This window comes from Podarcis tiliguerta (assembly GCF_965153285.1).
Source record: "Podarcis tiliguerta genome assembly, chromosome: 13".
NCBI classification, from domain to species: domain Eukaryota; kingdom Metazoa; phylum Chordata; class Lepidosauria; order Squamata; family Lacertidae; genus Podarcis; species Podarcis tiliguerta.
Genome location: NC_139546.1, coordinates 47,369,484 through 47,389,369, shown reverse-complemented (window position 1 = coordinate 47,389,369; position 19,886 = coordinate 47,369,484). Strand labels below are relative to the sequence as shown.

Sequence of the window (19,886 nt, the reverse complement as noted above, 5' to 3'; positions counted from 1 at the left end):
CTAACTAACTAGGCCATCCAGGCAAATGTCAGTGTTGGGAGCCATGGACTCAAAAAGGTTGAAAACCACTGCCTTACTGTTTTCTATTTCCAGGATTCCCTTCGCTCTGATGTGTGATGGAGGTGTTCCTGGGTGGAGCATGTGGGGCACAGCCCCCTTCACACACACACCCCCCACTTGCCAGAGGTTTTTCTCCTGTCTCCCAGGGACACCCGTGTCACTTTGTTTCGGAAGGAAATCCCAGCCAGCTTTCCGTGGCTACTGCAGGAGATTTGCATCTCACTCCACGTTTTAGACGGGCAGGAAAATACCTGCGATAATACGCTGGGTAACCATGGCAAAGTAAACAGAGTGGGAATCCCAAGAACGGGAATGCTATGGGTGTGAATTATGGGGCTCTCCTTTTCCCTGGGCCCAAGCAGCCTCGGATTCCACCTTCCAAAATCTCAATCCTGGAAAGTTCCATCTGAGAATATGTGCAGTAACCAACACAGGCATGGCCTCTTTGAGCATGTGCAGAGTGCCACCACACCTATCACTGTGCACCTACAACTCACACACAAAGGAAGGAAGTCCCAGGAAGGTTCCCACGCCTTTCCCTGCCTGGAAAATGTTGGCACTAATACGGGGGAGTTTGGTGTCTGTAATATCCAGCTTACCATCTCTCTCATTGAAGCCAGATAAGCCACACAGAGCTTGGGAGGTAGCATCGCCCAGTGGTTAGAGAGCGGGATACCATCTCCCGCCGCCCTTGCTGGACTTCTGAGCCTGGGTCTTGTGTGCAGCAGGAGGAAATGCAACAGGTGGTGCGTTCTCTTTCCTGTGTACCGTCTTGCATCACCTGTGATATTTCTGTCTGTTCAACAGCTGCTCCCTGCACCAGATTCTTGCCCCAAACGAAGCGGAGTGACATTGAAACGTGGCAAATTCACGGCACAAGCTGGTTCTCTGGGCTCTTGGGTGGTGGCAAGTATGATGACATCACACGGCTGGCACCGTGACATCATGGTTGCAGGTAGCAGTGTGGATCCTTTAAGCCTTAAGTATATTCCCAAAGGAAAAGTAGCTAACAGCTTCATTTGGGAATCATGCACAAAATCTAAGGCGGGAGCACTCAGCACACTTTGGCGAGAGATGAAAGCGGCGGGAGAGGAAAAGATATTCCTTGGGATAAGTCTGGGACTCTCACGAAAAGGGAGAGACAGCAGCAGAGGTGTGGGGGCCATGGACGTATCAACCGCAGGGAATCACAGAATCGTAGAAGGGCTGAGTTGGAAGGGACACAGTGGATCATCTAGCCCAACCGCCTGTAAAGAGAGAAGGAGTCCTGTTTTCTCTCGATTAAAAAGGCAAGACAGATTCTGCTGTTGTTAGAATGTTTTATTGAATTTTTTTAAAAAAAATAAGGCAAGATGTTTCAGCGGATTTTGGTGCAAGTGTACAAATATTTGAGAAATGATCCTGACCTATAAATGTGGGCATTGCTAGCTATAGAGATGAGCAGAGGGCCACACATACAAACCAGGATCAGGGATGGCAAGGCTTATCAGGGGATGATATTCTTCTGTAACAAGTTGCTCCTGCCACAATTCATGTGTGAACATTTCCCCCGTCGCCATTTCCTTTGCCTCTCGCTAACTTTATTCTCTAATGTCACTTAGAGTTGCCAACTTTTTCTGTGGACCCTGCTCCTATGTCTTTAGAAATATCCGGCCAGATGTAGAGATATTTAGTGGGTGGCCAACTTTTTCCTCTTGCGAATACACCTCTACGTCTAACAGAAAATTCGCAGCTAAGCACACGTTAGAAGGCAGAGGAGCGTTTGCAGGAGAAGAAGTTGACTCCCGACTTTTGGCAGAGTGGGCAAACTGCAGTAAGAGAGAGACAAGGATTTACTTAATCTGGGTTGATCTGCAATAGAATCCAATAGCCCCCAATTGATATATCTGAGTGTGTTGGAACAAGCCCTTCCGCTTTCTCCCTGCATGGTCTACGCTACAAAGCCCACCCATCTCTAGGATACGCTGTCCTGACAGCCCCCCAAGGGCCCAGAGGGGGCTGGGATTCTGCAACAGCGCCAGAAACGCCATCCCCGATCCTGTTCCTTATTTATGCTGTTCCAGCTGCTCCTCAGCGACCTTTGGGGGAAGCCAAAGATTTGAATCCGAGTTCAACAGATCAGTTGAGGGAGCTTTTCCTTTTCACTGCAATTTATTCTAAAGTTAGAAATGAGCAAAGAGACAGTGAGGTTCTGGTGTACCCAGGTCCTGTGGGTGGACATGCGGGTGGCAGCCTGTGAGGGAAATGAACTCTGCACATGTTCAGAGGCTCCCTCCCTCTGAATCCCATCCACGGTTTTGCTCTTCCCGCTTCGAAGCCTCACTGTGTGGCCACACAGGTGCAGGCCACGGGCAAAGGATATTTCTGCCGCTCAAGGTAGAAGGACTTGTTGACATTTGCACAAGGCCTCCGATAGTAGACGGTCATGTCAGCAAAGATTGGGACGGACATCCCGTTTCCCTCCTTCTGGACGAAGCTCTTTTGGGTGGCATTTTCCACAGGGTGCCTCAAGGAGACGCAGGAATCTTGGCAGATACACTGGGCTTTCCAGAGGAGTCGAGGGTAGCGGGAGTCCTCAATGTCTTCCCTGGGGGAGCAAGAGAAAGGACAGGTCTGTTTTTGACCTTTTTAGGATTGGATGGTGGTCTGATGGGGGAATGCACTGGGATGCTGGTTGCGGAGCAAAGGAGAAATAAAATAAAATAAAATAAAGTGTGGGATGAGGGCTTTTGGGGGACTAATGCTGGCTTAGATTAGTCTCCAGATATCTTGGAAAGGAACTCCAGTCACCCCTGAAACTGGTCTGACTGGAAGGGACCCTGAGAAGCAACCAGTCCCTGCGAGGCAGGAATATGCAGCTGTCCCCCTCAGGAATCGAAGCTGCAACCTCAGCCCCCTCAGCACCCAGCTCTAAACCAGCTGAGCCCTCTGGGAAATCTGGAGGGCATTGTGGGTGGTGCTTGGCAGGGCCGAAAGGATGCCTTTTTATTTCTAGTCAGTGGTGGAGCAGTAAAACTGCCAGCACATTTGGAAAGCTAAGCAGGGTCCGGTATGGTTTCAAATTGGATGGGAGACCACACTTGGAGATGCCTGCATTGCAGGGGGCGGGGTGGACTAGAGGACCCTGGGGGTCCCTTCCGATTCTATGAAAAGAGGACAGATGAGAGGGCAAAGGAATAAAAGGTACGATTGTTCTCTCTTACACATATCGCCAAGGAGAACTGGAGGCCACGTTCTTTGCACCAGGAATCGAGCGGCAGTCGTCAGAGGAAGACACAGACCGGGAGGAACGGGCAGAATGGGCGGACTGGGAGGAATGGTCAGTGAGTTTCTTCACAACTTTACTGAGTGTCGTCTCTTCACAACAGTTGGAGGAGGACATGCATTGGAAGGCCTGGCTGGCCACCAAGGTCGAGAGCAGGAAGCACATCGCAGCCTAGGAGAAGGAAGGAAGGAAGGAAGGAAGGAAGGAAGGGAGGGAGGGAGGGAGGGAGGAAGGGCAAGAGGGGGCAGCGGTCACAACTAGTCATGGTGGAAGAGCCCAAACAGGACTGCACAAAACATTCATTTGCCATACAGAGAAATCTAGCAGCCCATTTCCCACCCCCTTTTCCTCGCAGCCTTCCGAAGTTGGAGTACAGTGGTACCTTGGGTTAAGAACTTAATTTGTTCTGGAGGTCCGTTCTTAACCTGAAACTGTTCTTAACCTGAAGCACCACTTTAGCTAATGGGGCCTCCTGCTGCTGCCGCACCGCCGGAGCACGATTTCTGTTCTCATCCTGAAGCAAAGTTCTTAACCCGAGGTAATATTTCTGGCTTAGCGGAGTCTGTAACCTGAAGCGTATGTAACCCGAGGTACCTGAGGTACCACTGTATTCTATTCCCAGAATAACGTGGGCAGGAATCTCTCCAAAAACCCGCCTGCAAAATTGGCAGAATCAAGTCTTTCCTGGACTGCGTCATTTCAACCATTTTTGTAAAATAAAATAATTTTAAACGCTTACTATATATGCTCTAATGATAAGTATATTATATAGTAGATGATATATTTTACATATAACAATGCAATATATCTATATAGGTATACAGTTAGAGATACACATTTAAAATTGAAGCTGTGTTTTATGTGCATTTTCCACACACACACCACTTGGAGCTCTTTGATTAAGCTGCTTGTCAATCTTTCTGAAGAAATGCGTAAGCAAAATTGGAATCCTCCCCATGAGAGGGATAGAAGGAAGAAGAAAACAGCCGCAATTTCCTTGCACATCAAAATCTAGCATATAAGGGACAAGGCTGGCTTAGTCCTATTTCCCTGACATGCTACTTTTTTTACATTTCAGGTGCTCACCCCTTAGTGGGGGGGGGGGGATTCAGACTCACAGCCCAGCCATTCGCCCCCCATTTGGAAATCTCACGTGCCAAAGTCAGGACAATGCTTGCCCTTCGGACAAAGTGGCCTTTGCTCTCCCTCCTCTTTTTCTAGGTCACCTCAATGAGCCAGGGAGCAACGTGGGGCAGCCCCACACAGTCGCTAGACCGAGTGAATGGAGAGTGGAAATTCATTCCCGTCTCCAGAATACAGGGATCAATATGGCTGCTGTGTCCCTAGTCCCCCCTCACGCCTACCAAGTTTCCAGACGGACAGAAATTAAACAGATGAGGAGTCAATGAATAATGTAGAGCACAACGAATGAGCAAAAATCAGATTCCATTTAGATCGGGTGGGGGAGACCCAGTTCGTGTGGCTAGACTACAACACCCATCGTCCCTGACCCCTGGTCCTGCTTCCTAGGGATGATGGGAGTTGTAGTCCAACAACAGTGGATACCCAAGTTTGAGAAACTAGACTGGGAGTCATTGCAGAAAGGAAACTTGAGAAAGGTGGGAAGATGATAAATCAAGGGGTTGCCCTCCGGTTATATTTACAGCTCTCACTCTCACCAGTCCCAGCCAGCTTGGACCATATGAGGAATGATGGGGAGGCGGCATTAAAAATAATTCCCCACACTCCACAAGATGGCCGGTCTGACGTGGCTTTGACAGGGAGATTGGGCGAAGCTGTGGCGGAGGAGGGAAGGCCCTTGGACAGGTCTCAGCCTTAAGGACAAAAATGGAACCTCCAGGGCCAGCAGCACTCTACCTGTGAATAGCAGCTACTGGCAAGGAAGAGCGGGAGGCGGCTGGGCCTCCGAGTGCCTCAGAAAGATCACCTGGTTGCCTCCTCTCAGAAGCCGAATGGATCTCTGCTTGGATCCAAGAAGACCCTCCTTAGGTTCTTATAAGAGAGGGTTGAAGGTTTTGAGGATGGGGGCTATTCATCTGTTATTATGCTTGGAAGTCAACAGCACAATTCCTAGCCCCCCCAACATCTCTGGGAACAACAGCAGAACCCAAAGGGCCTCCCCATGGACCCTGCTTCAGCCTTCCCCCTCCCCTTCCCTCCGTGTAAGGAGCAGGATTGGTGCCCTTACCAGCTGAGTCTTCTCCATGTCAGATCTCCGGGAGCAGGACCTCGTGTCAGTAGACGGCTCAGGGAACTACTGCTGTCACTCTGAGCCTCGGAATCCCTATTTTATCGCCGGCAAGATTCCATTCATTTATTCCATGCAAATTTTGGAATAATAAAAAAAGAACTGAGCGCCTGTTTCCTGAACGTATAATCAATGTCTCTTTTGTGTACCTTATGCTGGATGGGGAATAGAAGGTGCCCCCCAGGATCAAGGAGGCATCAAGCCCAGTGCGATATTAGCACCTGAGAAAATTGAATTTTCCTTCCTTCCTTCCTTCCTTCCTTCCTTCCTTCCTTCCTTCCTATGGGATTTTAAATAGCAGGACTTTCCCACCTATTCATAACTTGCTTTGACTTTTTACAGATTAAATCTTCTGGTCCGGACATTTGACCCACAAGCACCCAGGAGTTTGTGCCATGAACTAAACAAGGATGGAGAAATTCTCGCTTGGAGCATCATCTCTAGGAGGAACACACCTTGCAATTTCTCTGAGAAGATCAGAGGAGCCCTCTTGGATCAGGACCGATTGCCCAGCGTCCGTCTGTTGTGCTCAAGTCCTGTTTCCCTGCTTCCCTCTGGGGCATCTGATTGGCCAGTGGGAGAACAGGATGATGGAGCAGACAGGCCACCGGCCTCATCCAGACGGACTCGTCTTATTGAACTCTGAAACCAGAGTCTTTCTCCTGAGAGCAGACACTACTCAAGAAAACCCAAGATGAGCCATGAGAGTGCGAGTTCTCCCCTGCCAGCTCCTCCCTGGCACCTGGCATTCAGAGAAGATAGACTACCCCTGACCATGGAGGTTCTCTCTGTTGCTCCACAGCTTGCTGCAAGGCTGTCCCTCAAAGGGCTCTGGCACCAGCACTGAGCAATGGGGGCTGAGAACGTTTAATGCCCCCTGTCTTCTTGGAACCGCATGGAGTCATGGACTGGGGAATAGCTTCATGGGTCAAGAGCGAGCCAGCAGTAGATCACAGCCTGCACATTGCAGTTAACTCTTCATTAGCAAAACTATGTTCTGCAGAGGGGTGTCAGGCCTCATGAGCACAGCCACTCCTCTCTGACAGGTCTTGTCTCCATGAAGCAGTGCTGAGACTGAGGGCTCTGGCCTCCCCACAGCTGCCGATGTCCCCTCCTCTCCAGGGTTACCCCCCTAGCAATCAGAGACTCCGCCAGCATGAAGCCAACCTCTCCTCCGCCCTTTTCATGCCTCTACTGGCTCCTGGAGACCAGGTGGAGGGGAGCTTGTTGCAGGAGGCGGAGGAGACATCCAGGACTCTGTACCACTCTGACCCCTCTCTGCCTCTTGGCCCCCCTCCTCTCCTGCTTCAGCTTCTGCCACACTCTCCCCACTCGCCAAACCCTCTTGCCTCTTCCGTCCCTGACACCTTCCCCCGCCCCACAGTCTTCTCCCTCTGACCTCCCATCATCCTCCGACTGCTGATCCTCAGGCTCTGAGCCGTCTTCACTTGGGGGTCCCCCAGCCGTTTCCTCCCACCATTCCTCTGGGGCCACCAGTCCCTGACAATGGGGCTGGCCCCCCACCTGGGCCAGAGGAGGGGGCCCTGCAACCTGGAAATGTGTCCCTAGCCTTGAGCTTTGCCCAGGCCCTCTGGGTCCCTGGCACCTCAGTTCCCAGGGGTGGCAGCACACCAGCAAGACCCCACGGCCTCCGGAAAGATCGAGATGCTGAGCTCAGGGGCCGAGCTGCCCCTGCCCTGCTCGGTCCAGAGTCCACCCCCCTCCTGGTGCTGGCAGGGAGCCCAAGCCGTGTGGTCCAGGTGTGGTCCTGGCGGAGGGATGTCCCCTCAGGCAAGCAGTTTGATGCGTGGGCAGCCATGTTGATCTTTGGCCTGGGCTCTCCTGGTGGTTATGAAAATTCAGAAAGCTCTTTTGTTTTTCTAGGATTCCCTCCTCCAAAGGTGCTTCTCAGAAGGCTGCTGGCCCTTCCCTGATAGATAAGGCGGCTGTCCCTGAGTCACTCAGTCAAATGAGGAGCTGCGGCAGGGAGGGCTGACCCCCGGGAGACACCGTCGCTGCACATCACCCCAAAGCGGCTATAATCGGGGAGTACCTTCTTTGTACACCACAGCTGAACCCCAGGACCTCCCTTTTCTGATCTCCAGGTCTCAGCGGCGACCCGTTTTTCCTCTGCCCTGAGTGAGGCTTTTCCTCTGCTGCCTTTCTCCTTTGCTCAGTGCCACGACAGGCTGCAAAACACAGGGGAACCTTCCTCAGTCAGGACAAGGCTACATTGCTCGTTGCATATTAAAATGCCGTCATGTTGGAAACGTATAGAAATATTAGTAAATTTCAGTGGCGTGCAGGAATCGTGAATGGCCTGGCAGCAGCAGAAGGGCAGAGAGCGTGCAGACATCCAGGCCTGCAGGGATGGCGTGCAATGTTTGGAAATGATCCCCCCAAGACTCTGGGGCCCAGCAAGTGGGGGGCACACAGGAGGGATGCAGGGGAAGGGTTCAGCTATTCTGGAGGACCAGGGACGCCATCAGGGACACAGCACAACATCCCTGCCACGCGAGGTGAAAGCGTCTTGGAAGGGAAGCAGATCTGCTGGGAGAAACACACAAGAGGGAACTGGGGGTGAGGGGGTTAAGCCCCAGGAAGCGGAGAGGGCCGCTAAAAGGCAAAGCTGACTTTCAGGGGGAGGGCGGGTTGTCTGCCAATGACAACGCTGTTGCTTCTTGCTCCGCTAATGCACAGAGCCATTTCCTTCGTTCCTTTAAGGTTCTGTACTTCGGCCATTTCCTCACCTGGAAGGTAGCCTGGCTATTCCGGGAATTGAACCTGTGCAGGATCCTGGAATTAGAAGGGGGTTCAGGCACATAGCCTACCCCTGCCCAAAGTCACAATAATACATACTGCCCCCCCCCCCGCCCAGTCCCCTGTCTCTCTTCCTCCTCCTCACCACCCCATAATTCCTGTCTGTCCAGCCCTCATTCAAATGATGTCCTAGTCGAAGCTGGAGGGAAATATTTATGTTAACAACCACACGACCCATTTTTTTGTGTCACCAAGGCGTTTCTGCAGAAAGGGTGGATCAGGTGAGGGGGAGACCTTTCCCCCAGGTACACCTACTTGCCAGAGGTTTCCCTCCTGTCTCCCAGGGACACCTGCTCCACTTTGTTTCAGAGATAAATCCCGGCTGGCTTTCCATGGCTATTGTGGGAGATTTGCATCTCTGAGGTTTTGACCGGCAGGAAAATGCCTGCGATAATACGATGGGTAACCATAGCAAAGTAAACAGAGTGGGAATCCCGAGAAGAGGGATATCAGCGATGGGTGGATCACGGGGAATGAGGCTGGGGGAGCAGTGATCTCTAATTTTCTTCGGGTTTAAGCAGCCTCAAGTCTCACCCCTCAGATCTCTCAAATCTCCGCCCTAGAATGTGTGCACCAATACCCGAGGTAAGGCCTCAATGGACATGTGCAGAGTGCCACCCCCCTTCACTCATAACCCCCCCCCAAACAAATGTAGGTTTTTCCAGGAAGGATCTGATACCCTTCCTTACTTTGCATGCAAAACCACTGATTCTGGAGAACCCAAATCAGCCCCTGGCTCAGTGGCACTGAGGTTTCCCAAAGATGCTGCCCATACCTCGAGGGTTAGAGAGCAGGGTACCACTTTTCCCCCTTTGCCAGGCTTCTGCAACTCGGTCTGCTCAACAGCAGGCAGAAATCCAACAGGTAATTTGCTTTTTGGTGCAGACAGGATGCCCAGAACAGCTGCCCTGCCGAAATATCGTAAGAAATGGTGTTCAGCAAGGCAGTGGCAGACAAACACTTCACCTGTTGAATTTCTTCCTGCTCACCAGTGGCGTAGCGTGGGTTGTCAGCACCCGGGGCAAGGCAAGTAATTTGCACCCCCTAACCCGTGGATTTGCACCCCCTAACCCATGGATTTGCATCCCCTAACCCTAACCCCCAGATGTTGCACCTGGTGCGGCCGGCCCCCCCTGCACCCCCCACGCTACGCCACTGCTGCTCACAGTTGACTGGGGCACAAAGGCCTTGAACCGGGTTTGTGTGTGGAATGTGGTGCCATGCTCTCTTGCCACTAGGCCAGGCTATTCCTTTAGGGAGCCAGTGTGGTGTAGTGGTTAAGAGCGGTGGACTCGTAATCTGGGGAACCGGGTTCGCGTCTCCGCTCCTCCACATGCAGCTGCTGGGTGACCTTGGGCCAGTCACACTTCTCTGAAGTCTCTCAGCCCCACTCACCTCACAGAGTGTTTGTTGTGGGGGAGGAAGGGAAAGGAGAATGTTAGCCACTTTGAGACTCCTTAGGGTAGTGATAAAGCGGGATATCAAATCCAAACTCCTCCTCCTCTTCTTCTTCTTCTTCTTCTTAGGTATGTGTGGCACCTTCGGCTGTGGGAGCACACACTTGGCAATGCCAAGCCTGGAGCTGTTTTCCAAAATCGGCGGTTATATTTGAAATGTAGGTACAGGTATGGAGTCCTTCCTGGAGCTGCCAACCCTTGTTTGTGGGTCGTGTGACTACTCGGTGCTGAGGGGTGTGTGGGGGGGTGTTTCATGGCACATGCTCTTGAAGACCCTGCCTGTGACTTTGAAACAGATTCCTGTGGTGAGGTTTGGTAGGTCGAACCAGAGGCTGTTGAGACCCAGAGAAAATGAGAACATACCTTCCAAGTGCCCCCCCTCCAAAAAACGGGACACCTTGTTTTCTCGTGCCACATCTCGGTGGGGAAGATTGCTTCTGGGGGTTCAAGTATGGAGGCTCATCTCAGATTCACAATCGGCCAGAATTTACTCAGGGATGCATTACAGGACAGAGCCCAAGAGTCTGTGAGAACATTCCCAGTGGGGGAAACACTATAGGCAAACATGTCATCTTATGGCTCATTCACGCCCCCCTGCTTTGCCCCAAGGAAAAGGGCTCTTCAGCACTCAATCAGAGCAAACGGTTGTTTGCTCCGATTTAGCACTAAAGAGTAGATTTTCTCTGGGAAAGGAGAGGGGCAAAGGCGAAAGCAGAAGTGTAGACGAGCCCTTAGCTGTTCAGCTTCTACCCAAAATCATGGAGCGGTGGCAGGGACCGGCTGCAGACCCCCAGGGGAAGAAGGCTCAGAGCCAGGGGGTTGACGGTGTTGGGATGACGAGGAGTGGCCGGAGGGCGAAGAGGGAGCAGACTGGGAGGAAGAGGTAACAGGGTTTCGTGAGCAGGAAGAGTTGTGGCAGAAAGCAGTCCAGAGAGAGGAGCAAGGCTCAAGAGGCAGAGATGCCGAAGGAACCAGGGCGACCAGCTCCCCTCCCTCCTGGTCTCCAGAACCAGGAGAGGCATGAAGAGAGCGAAGCAGAGCCAGACCCCTTGAAGGAGTCTCAGATTGCTTGGGAAGGACTCAGGAGAGGAGGAGGGAAGGCGGAGACTTTCAGCCCTTGCAACTGCATCATTGGGGCAAGATCTACTGGGAAGAGAAGCTGAGCTCACCAGGCCTGGCCTCCTGAGCTGTTTATTTCTTTGAATAAACAGTTAATTTCACTAATGCCATGTGTGTTGTCCTTGACCTGCTTCTGACACCCAAAAACCCCAGCACCTCACCATCTCTCCGCCGGCCACAACCCATGAGGTACAACTAGCTCAACCTGTTTTTTACGACATCTTCATGTATGCGACAACGGCCGCGAGAGTTTTGATAGCACAAGGATGGAAGATGGAAGAAACCCCAACTAAAGAATCATGGCAAGAAAAATTGATGGACTATGCAGAACTGGCAAGACTGACATATAAGCTACGGAATGAGGATAACTGTGACTTTAAGGATGAATGGGAACCCTTTACAAAGTATTTGAAGATGCAACAAAGCGAACTGGACTCCTTGGCTGGTTTTGAATAAACATTCACAAACTTTTTATTGATAATTATCAGCTAAATAGTTTGAGGATCTATACAACTGTGTAACATGCAGAAAACAGCATTTTTAGAGAAATCAAAGACTGGAACTGAGGGAAGTCGGGGTGGGGGTGGGTGGGTTCTGTGGGGGAGGGAGGAAAAATGGGGGGAAATAAGGATGATATGTTTTTGGATAATATGTTTTGTTTTAATTTTGAATAAAAAAGTAATCTAAAAAAACAAACAAACCCTGTTTTTTACTGTACGTGTCTGGACTCTCCTTGAACCTTAATTGGAGTCATTTCTTACCAGCCTTGTGGTCGGGTGGCATTCCTGCGTACGTGACACAGTCCTCACTCGCCACTAATGGGCCTCAAGGTGATTCCACCTTAACTCTGGGAGGCTCCTTTGGCCGAGGGAATCCCGGAAAAAGGAAACCGCGTGCAGGATTTCCATAACCACAAGGAACCCCTTTCCCAAAAATCAATGTGAAAATGAGGAGCCCTACGCCCACCCCCGACCGCCACCCACCCACCGGTTCCTGGGATCGCCACTCTGCTTACTTCGCCATGGTTACCCAGCGTATTATCAACCAACCGCTCAGGTATTTTCCTGCCCAGCTCAGCTACAGAGTGAGATGCAAATCGGCAGGAGCCGTGGAAAGCTGGCTGGGATTTCTCTCCGAAACAAAGCAATCGGGCGACGTGTCCCTGGGAGACAGGAGGGAAGCCTCCATCGGGGGCGAAAGGGGAGGGAAAGTTTCTTCCCCGAAAAGCTCGCGCCACCCTTTCTCCAGAAACACCTTGGCGAGGCAGAAGAAAATGGGAAGGACGATTGTTCAGCATCAGCTTTCCGACGACGACCTAATTTGACTGCGGATTGAACCCCAGAGATGGACGGATAAGGATTACGTGGCGTTGGTGAGGAGCGACAGGGTTGAACAAAATTCTTGCTCCTATCCTCACACCCGCAATAGAAATATTATATAACCTGATGTTGACTGGATATATAATGCGCACAAATGCATCTATGAGTGTACAATCTGGATAATGTCAGAAATGTGGTGATTGTTGACATTTACCAGTGTTTAGACTGTTGCATATGCATGTGTGTGTGTGTGTGTGTGTGTGTCCCTATTTTCCAGAGTCAGTCCAAGATTTACAGAAGCCATCCCAGTTTCCAGTTTGATCCCAGTACATCCCGCTTTTCCTTCGGACGTCGCTATTTTCATTGGATAAATGTTGCAGGGTGTGGAGTTAAGCAACCAGCGAGCCAAGGAAATCAGTAATCATACAACCTTTAGAAGACAACTGAAGGCAGCCCTGCATAGGGGAGTTTCTTTAATGTTTAATGTTTTATTAGGTTTTTATTTTTTACGTATGTTCAAAGCCGCCCAGAGTGGTTGGAACTATTATTCCATTATGGAATCGGACATCCCTATTTTCATCAGAGAAATGTTGGAGGTTATGTTCCTGAGCATGGTACCCTCATTTGGAAATACCCATCCCAGCCTGTTTCCAAGGGGTTCCAAAAGCAGGACAGCAGCAACCACTGAGCTCATCTTATTGTAGACTCCTTTTGTGAAGACCAAGGAACGCTGGCTCTCCACTCAACTACAAGACTCTTCCAGCATTCTGCATTTTCTCACCCCATCCTTCGCCATCAGCAGCTCTGCTTATGCAAGTCACGTTGCAGAGGAGCCTGCGAGCGCAGAAAAGTTGGCAACCCTATTTTGCTCAAGGGCCAAACTCCACCACTCAGCCCTTTCCATATACGTGGTGACGCTGAAGGTCTCACTTCTGGGGAGCATTAGCAGAGCAAGAAGCAAATCATTGTCGCTGGCAGTCCCCCCCACCCCAAGAAAGCGAGCTTTGCCTTTTAGCAGCCCCCTCCACTTCCTGGGGCTTAACCCCCCCACCCCCAGTTCCCTCTTGCTGTGTTTCTCCCAGCAGATCTACTTCCCTTGCAAGACGCTTTCACCTCGCGTGGCAGGGATGTTGTGCTGTGTCCCTGCACGCCGTTTCTGCTCCTCCAGAATAGCTGAACCCTTCCCCTGCATCCCTCCTGTGTGCCCCCCACTTGCTGGGCCCCAGAAGTGTTGGGGGATCATTTCCAAACATTGCACGCCATCCCTGCAGGGCTGGATGTCTGCACGCTCTCTGTCCTTCTGCTGCTGCCAGGCCATTCACGATTCCTGCACGCCGCTGAAAGTTACTAATATTTCTATACGTTTCCAACATGACAGCATTTTAATCTGCAACGAGCGATGTAGCCCTGTCCTGACTGAGGAAGGTTCCCCTGTGTTTTGCAGCCTCTCGTGGCTTTGAGCAAAGGAGAAAGGCAGCAGAGGAAAAGCCTCACTCAGGGCAGAGGAAAAACGGGTCGCCGCTGAGCCCTTGAAATCAGAAAAGGGAGGTCCTGGGGTTCAGCTGTGGTGTACAAAGATGGTACCCCCCAATTGTAGCCACTTTGGGGGGATGTGCAGTGACGGTGTCTCCCGGGGGTCAGCCCTCCCTGCCGCAGCTCCTCATTTGACTGAGTGACTCAGGGACAGCCGCCTTATCTTTCAGGGAAGGGCCAGCAGCCTTCTGAGAAGCACCTTTGGCGGAGGGAATCCTAGAAAAACAAAAGAGCTTTCTGAATTTTCATAACCACCAGGAGAGCCCAGGCCAAAGATCAACATGGCTGCCCACGCATCAAACTGCTTGCCTGAGGGGACATCCCTCCGCCAGGACCACACCTGGACCACACGGCCTGGGCTCCCTGCCAGCACCAGGAGGGGGGAGGACTCTGGACCGAGCAGGTGGACGGGGGCAGCTCGGCTCCTGAGCTCAGCAGCTCAATCTTTCCTCTGGCCCAGGTGGGGTCTGGCTGGTGTGCTGCCACCCCTGGGAACTGAGATGCCAGGGACCCAGAGGGCCTGGGCAAAGGTCAAGGCTAGGGACACATTTCCAGCTTGCAGGGCCCCCTCCTCTGGCCCAGGTGGGGGGCCAGCCCCATTGTCAGGGACTGGTGGCTCCAGAGGAATGGTGGGAGCAACCGGCTGGGGACCCCCAAGGGAAGACGGCTCAGAGCCTGAGGATCAGCAGTCGGAGGAAAGTGGGAGGTCAGAGGGAGAAGACTGTGGGGTGGGGGAAGGTGTCAGGGACGGAAGAGGAGAGTGGGGAGAGTGTGGCAGAAGCCGAAGCAGGAGAGGAGGGGGGCCAAGAGGCAGAGAGGGGTCAGAGTGGTACAGAGTCCTGGATGTCTCCTCCGCCTCCTGCAACAAGCTCCCCTCCACCTGGTCTCCAGGAGCCAGTAGAGGCATGAAAAGGGCGGAGGAGAGGTTGGCTTCACGCTGGCGCAGTCTCTGATTGTTTGGGGGGTAACCCTGGAGAGGAGGGGATATCGGCAGCTGTGGGGAGACAGGAGCCCTCAGTCTCAGCACTGTTTCATGGAGGCAAGACCTGCCAGAGAGGAGCCGCTGTGCTCATGAGGCCTGACACCCCTCTGCAGAACATCGTTTTGCTAATGAAGAGTTAACTGCAACGTGCAGGCTGTGATCTACTGCTGGCTCGCTCTTGACCCCATGAAGCTATTCCCCAGTCCATGACTCCATGCGGTTCCAAGGAGACGGGGGGCATTAAACGTTCTCAGCCCCCATTGCTCAGTGCTGGTGCAAGAGCCCTTTGAGGGACAGCCTTGCAGCAAGCTGTGGAGCAACAGAGAGAACCTCCATGGTCAGGGGTAGTCTATCTTCTCTGAATGCCAGGTGCCAGGGAGGAGCTGGCAGGGGAGAACTCGCACTCTCATGGCTCATCTTGGGTTTTCTTGAGTAGTGTCTGCTCTCAGGAGAAAGACTCTGGATTCAAAGTTCAATAAGACGAGTCTGTCTGGATGAGGCCGGTGGCCTGTCTGCTCCATCATCCTGTTCTCCCACTGGCCAATCAGATGCCCCAGAGGGAAGCAGGAAAACAGGACCTGAGCACAACAGACGGACGCTGGGCAATCGGTCCTGATCCAAGAGGGCTCCTCTGATCTTCTCAGAGAAATTGCAAGGTGTGTTCGTCCTAGAGATGATGCTCCAAGCGAGAATTTCTCCATCCTTATCTAGTTCATGGCACAAACTCCTGGGTGCTTGTGGGTCAAATGTCTGGACCAGAAGATTTAATCTGTAAAAAGTCAAAGCAAGTTATGAATAGGTGGGAAAGTCCTGCTATTGAAAATCCCATCTTGGAAGGAAGGAAGGAAGGAAGGAAGGAAGGAAGGAAGGAAGGAAAATTCAATTTTCTCAGGTGCTAATATCGCACTGGGCTTGGTGCCTCCTTGATCCTGGGGGGCACCTTCTACTACCCATCCAGCATAAGGTACACAAAAGAGACATTGATTATACGTTCAGGAAACAGGCGCTCAGTTCTTTTTTTATTATTCCAAAATTTGCATGGAATAAATGAATGGAATCTTGCCGGCGATAAAATAGGGATTCCGAGGCTCAGAGTGACAGCAGTTGTTCCCTGAGCCGTCTACTGACAGGAGGTCCTGCTCCCGGAGATCTGACATGGAGAAGACTCAGCTGGTAAGGGCACCGATCCTGCTCCTTACACGGAGGGAAGGGGAGGGGGAAGGCTGAAGCAGGGTCCATGGGGAGGCCCTTTGGGTTCTGCTGTTGTTCCCAGAGATGTTGGGGGGCTAGGAATTGTGCTCTTGACTTCCAAGCATAATAACAGATGAATAGTCCCCATCCTCAAAACCTTCAACCCTCTCTCATAAGAAGCTAAGGAGGGTCTTCTTGGATCCAAGCAGAGATCCATTCGGCTTCTGAGAGGAGGCAACCAGATGATCTTTCTGAGGCACTCGGAGGCCCAGCCGCCTCCCGCTCTTCCTTGCCAGTAGCTGCTATTCACAGGTAGAGTGCTGCTGGTCTTGGAGGTTCCATTTTTGTCCTTAAGGCTGAGACCTGTCCAAGGGACTTCCCTCCTCCGCCACAACTTTGCCCACTCCCCCTGTCAAAGCCACGTCAGACCGGCCATCTTGTGGAGTGTGGGGAATTATTTTTAATGCCGCCTCCCCATCATTCCTCATATGGGCCAAGCTGGCTGGGACTGGTGAGAGTGGTAGCTTTAAATATATCCAGAGGGCAACCCCTTGATTTATCATCTTGTCCACCTTTCTCAAGTTTCCTTTCTGCGATGACTCCCAGTCTAGCGTTTCTCAAACTTGGGTCTCCACTGTTGTTGGACTACAACTCCCATCATCCCTAGGAAGCAGGACCAGGGGTCAGGGACGATGAGTGTTGTAGTCTAGCCGCACGAACTGGGTCCCCCCCACCCGATCTAAAAGGAATCTGATTATTGCTCATTCGTTGTGCTCTACATTATTCATTGACTCCTCATCTGTTTAATTTCTGTCCGTCTGGAAACTTGGTAGGCGTGAGGGGGGACTAGGGACACAGCAGCCATATTGATCCCTGTATTTTGGAGACGGGAATGAATTTCCACTCTCCGTTCACTCGGTCTAGCGACTGTGTGGGGCTGCCCCACGTTGCTCCCTGGCTCATTGAGGTCAGCTAGAAAAAGAGGGGGGAGAGCAAAGGCCACTTTGTCCGAAGGGCAAGCATTGTCCTGACTTTGGCACGTGAGATTTCCAAATGGGGGGCGAATGGCTGGGCTGTGAGTCTGAATCCCCCCCCCCCCACTAAGGGGTGAGCACCTGAAATGTAAAAAAAGTAGCATGTCAGGGAAATAGGACTAAGCCAGCCTTGTCCCTTATATGCTAGATTTTGATGTGAAAGTTGCGTCTGTTGTCTTCTTCTTCCATCCCTCTGGCGGGGAGGATTCCAAGTTTCCTCACGGATTTACTTAGCAAGATTGACAAGCAGCTTCATCAAAGAGCTTCAAGTGGGGGGGGGGGGGAATGCACATAAAACACAGCTTAAATTTTAAGTGTGTATCAATATCTGTATAGATATATTGCATTGTTATATATAAAATATATAATTTACTATATAATATACTTATATTAGAGCATGGGTATAATCATAGATATCGGATCATATATATAGAATGCATTTAAAATTATTTTATTTTACAAAAATGTATACCACCCTGTCAGCAGGTTGAAATGACACAGTCCAGGAAAGACTCTACCACTTGATTCTGCCAATTTGGCAGGCAGCTTTTTGGAGAGATCCCTGCCCACGTTATTCTGGGAATAGAATACTCCAACTTTGGAAGTCTGTGAGGAAAAGGGAGTGGGAAATGGGCTGCTAGATTTCTCTGTAAGGCAAATGAATGTTTTGAGCAGTCCTCTTTGGGCTCTTCCACCAGGACCTGTTATGACCGCTGCTCCCTCTTGCCCTTCCTTCCTCCCTCCCTTCCTCCCTCCCTTCCTTCCTTCCTTCCTTCCTTCCTTCCTTCCTTCCTTCCTTCCTTCCTTCCTTCCTTCCTTCTCCTAGGCTGCCATGTGCTTCCTGCTCTCGACGTTGGGGGCCAGCCAGGCCTTCCACTGCATGTCCTCCTCCAACTGTTGTGAAGAGACGACACTCAGTAAAGTCGTGAAGAAACTCACTGACCATTCCTCCCAGTCCGCCCATTCTGCCCGTTCCTCCCGGTCCGTGTCTTCCTCTGACGACTGCCGCTCGATTCCTGGTGTAAAGAACATGGCCTCCAGTTCTCCTTGGCGATATGTGTAAGAGAGAACAACCGTACCTTTTATTCCTTTGCCCCCTCATCCGTCCCATTTTCATAGAATCGTAGAGTCGGAAGGGACCCCCAGGGTCCTCTAGTCCACCCCGCCCCCTGCAATGCAGGCATCTCCAATTGTGGTCTCCCATCCAATTTGAAACCATACCGGACCCTGCTTAGCTTTCCAAATGTGCTTGCAGTTTTATTGCTCCACCACTGACTAGAAATAAAAAGGCATCCTTTCGGCCCTGCCAAGCACCACCAACAATGCCCTCTAGATTTCCCAGAGGGCTCAGCTGGTTAGAGCTGGGTGCTGAGGGGGCCGAGGTTGCAGCTTCGATCCCTGAAGGGGACAGCTGCATATTCCTGCCTCGCAGGGACTGGTTGCTCCTCAGGGTCGCTTCCAGTCAGACCAGTTTCAGGGGTGACTGGAGTTGCTTTCCAAGATATATGGAGGGCACTGGGTTCTGGACATAGCTGTCAACTTACAGATTTGAAAATAAGGGGCCAGCAGCCTTGAAAATAAGGGACCAGCAGCCAAAATAAGGGACCTGCAGCCTCACCTGTTCCAGGCACCCTAGTCTTCCTGTCCTCCTGCAGTCTGGTCAAACTCATGCTGGTCGCTTTGAGAACACTGTCCAACCAACTTTGTAACCAGAGGTTCAGCTGAATAGAATCTGAATCACATGCACCACAAGGCCTATGCAGCCTCAACTTAAGATGGCTCCCCAGCCTGGCTTTGCACTGCAAAGTTTGGAGCAGCACGTGCAACAAAATGGCATCCAGCATTCAAAACCCCCCTCAGCTTGCATTAACTAGCCACACACAAGGCATGCAAGCTCCAAGTTCTTAGACTTCTTATTGGGTGAGCAACACAGCCAAGCAACACAGTTGGAGCCTCCCTCCTCTTTGGCCGGCAGGGAGGGAGGGAGAGGAGCTGCTTCCTTTGAAATTTAAGGGACATCATTTAAGGGACATTTAAGGGACATCCATCAATAAGGGACAGCAACGGGACATGGCGCTGGAATAAGGGACTGTCCCTTCAAATATGGGACACTTGACAGCTATGGTTCTGCAAGGCTAATCTAACCCAGCATTAGTCCCCCAAAGCTCCTCATCCCACACTTTTTTATATTATTTTATATTTTATATTATTTTATATTTTATATTTTATATTTTATATTATTTTAATTTCTCCTTTGCTCCGCAACCAGCATCCCAGTGCATTCCCCCATCAAACCACCATCCAATCCTAAAAAGGTCAAAAACAGACCTGTCCTTTCTCTTGCTCCCCCAGGGAAGACATTGAGGACTCCCGCTACCCTCGACTCCTCTGGAAAGCCCAGTGTATCTGCCAAGATTCCTGCGTCTCCTTGAGGCACCCTGTGGAAAATGCCACCCAAAAGACCTTCGTCCAGAAGGAGGGAAACGGGATGTCCGTCCCAATCTTTGCTGACATGACCGTCTACTATCGGAGGCCTTGTGCGAATGTCAACAAGTCCTTCTACCTTGAGCGGCAGAAATATCCTTTGCCCGTGGCCTGCACCTGTGTGGCCACACAGTGAGGCTTCGAAGCGGGAAGAGCAAAACCGTGGATGGGATTCAGAGAGAGGGAGCCTCTGAACATGTGCAGAGTTCATTTCCCTCACAGGCTGCCACCCGCATGTCCACCCACAGGACCTGGGTACACCAGAACCTCACTGTCTCTTTGCTCATTTTTAACTTCAGAATAAATTGAAAAGGAAAAGCTCCCTCAACTGATCGGTTGAACTCGGATTCAAA

The 19,886-nt window shown here is 51.4% G+C and overlaps 2 protein-coding genes across 2 annotated transcripts; one reads left to right on the top strand and one right to left on the bottom strand.

Annotated features, from left to right (window-relative positions):
* Positions 1–1,540: 1,540 nt before the first annotated feature.
* LOC310663289 (interleukin-25-like) lies at positions 1,541–5,864 on the bottom strand. Its single transcript, XM_083410928.1, has 3 exons — positions 5,535–5,864; positions 3,264–3,496; positions 1,541–2,647 (listed from the first exon to the last, which is right to left on the bottom strand). Exons 1-3 carry the CDS (start codon positions 5,550–5,552, stop codon positions 2,380–2,382), a joined length of 519 nt encoding a protein of 172 aa, XP_083267054.1. The 5' UTR covers positions 5,553–5,864; the 3' UTR covers positions 1,541–2,379.
* An 8,973-nt stretch (positions 5,865–14,837) lies between these two features.
* Positions 14,838–19,795, top strand: LOC310662440 (interleukin-25-like). Its single transcript, XM_083409361.1, has 3 exons — positions 14,838–15,997; positions 17,876–18,108; positions 19,402–19,795. Exons 1-3 carry the CDS (start codon positions 15,980–15,982, stop codon positions 19,667–19,669), a joined length of 519 nt encoding a protein of 172 aa, XP_083265487.1. The 5' UTR covers positions 14,838–15,979; the 3' UTR covers positions 19,670–19,795.
* Positions 19,796–19,886: the final 91 nt, after the last annotated feature.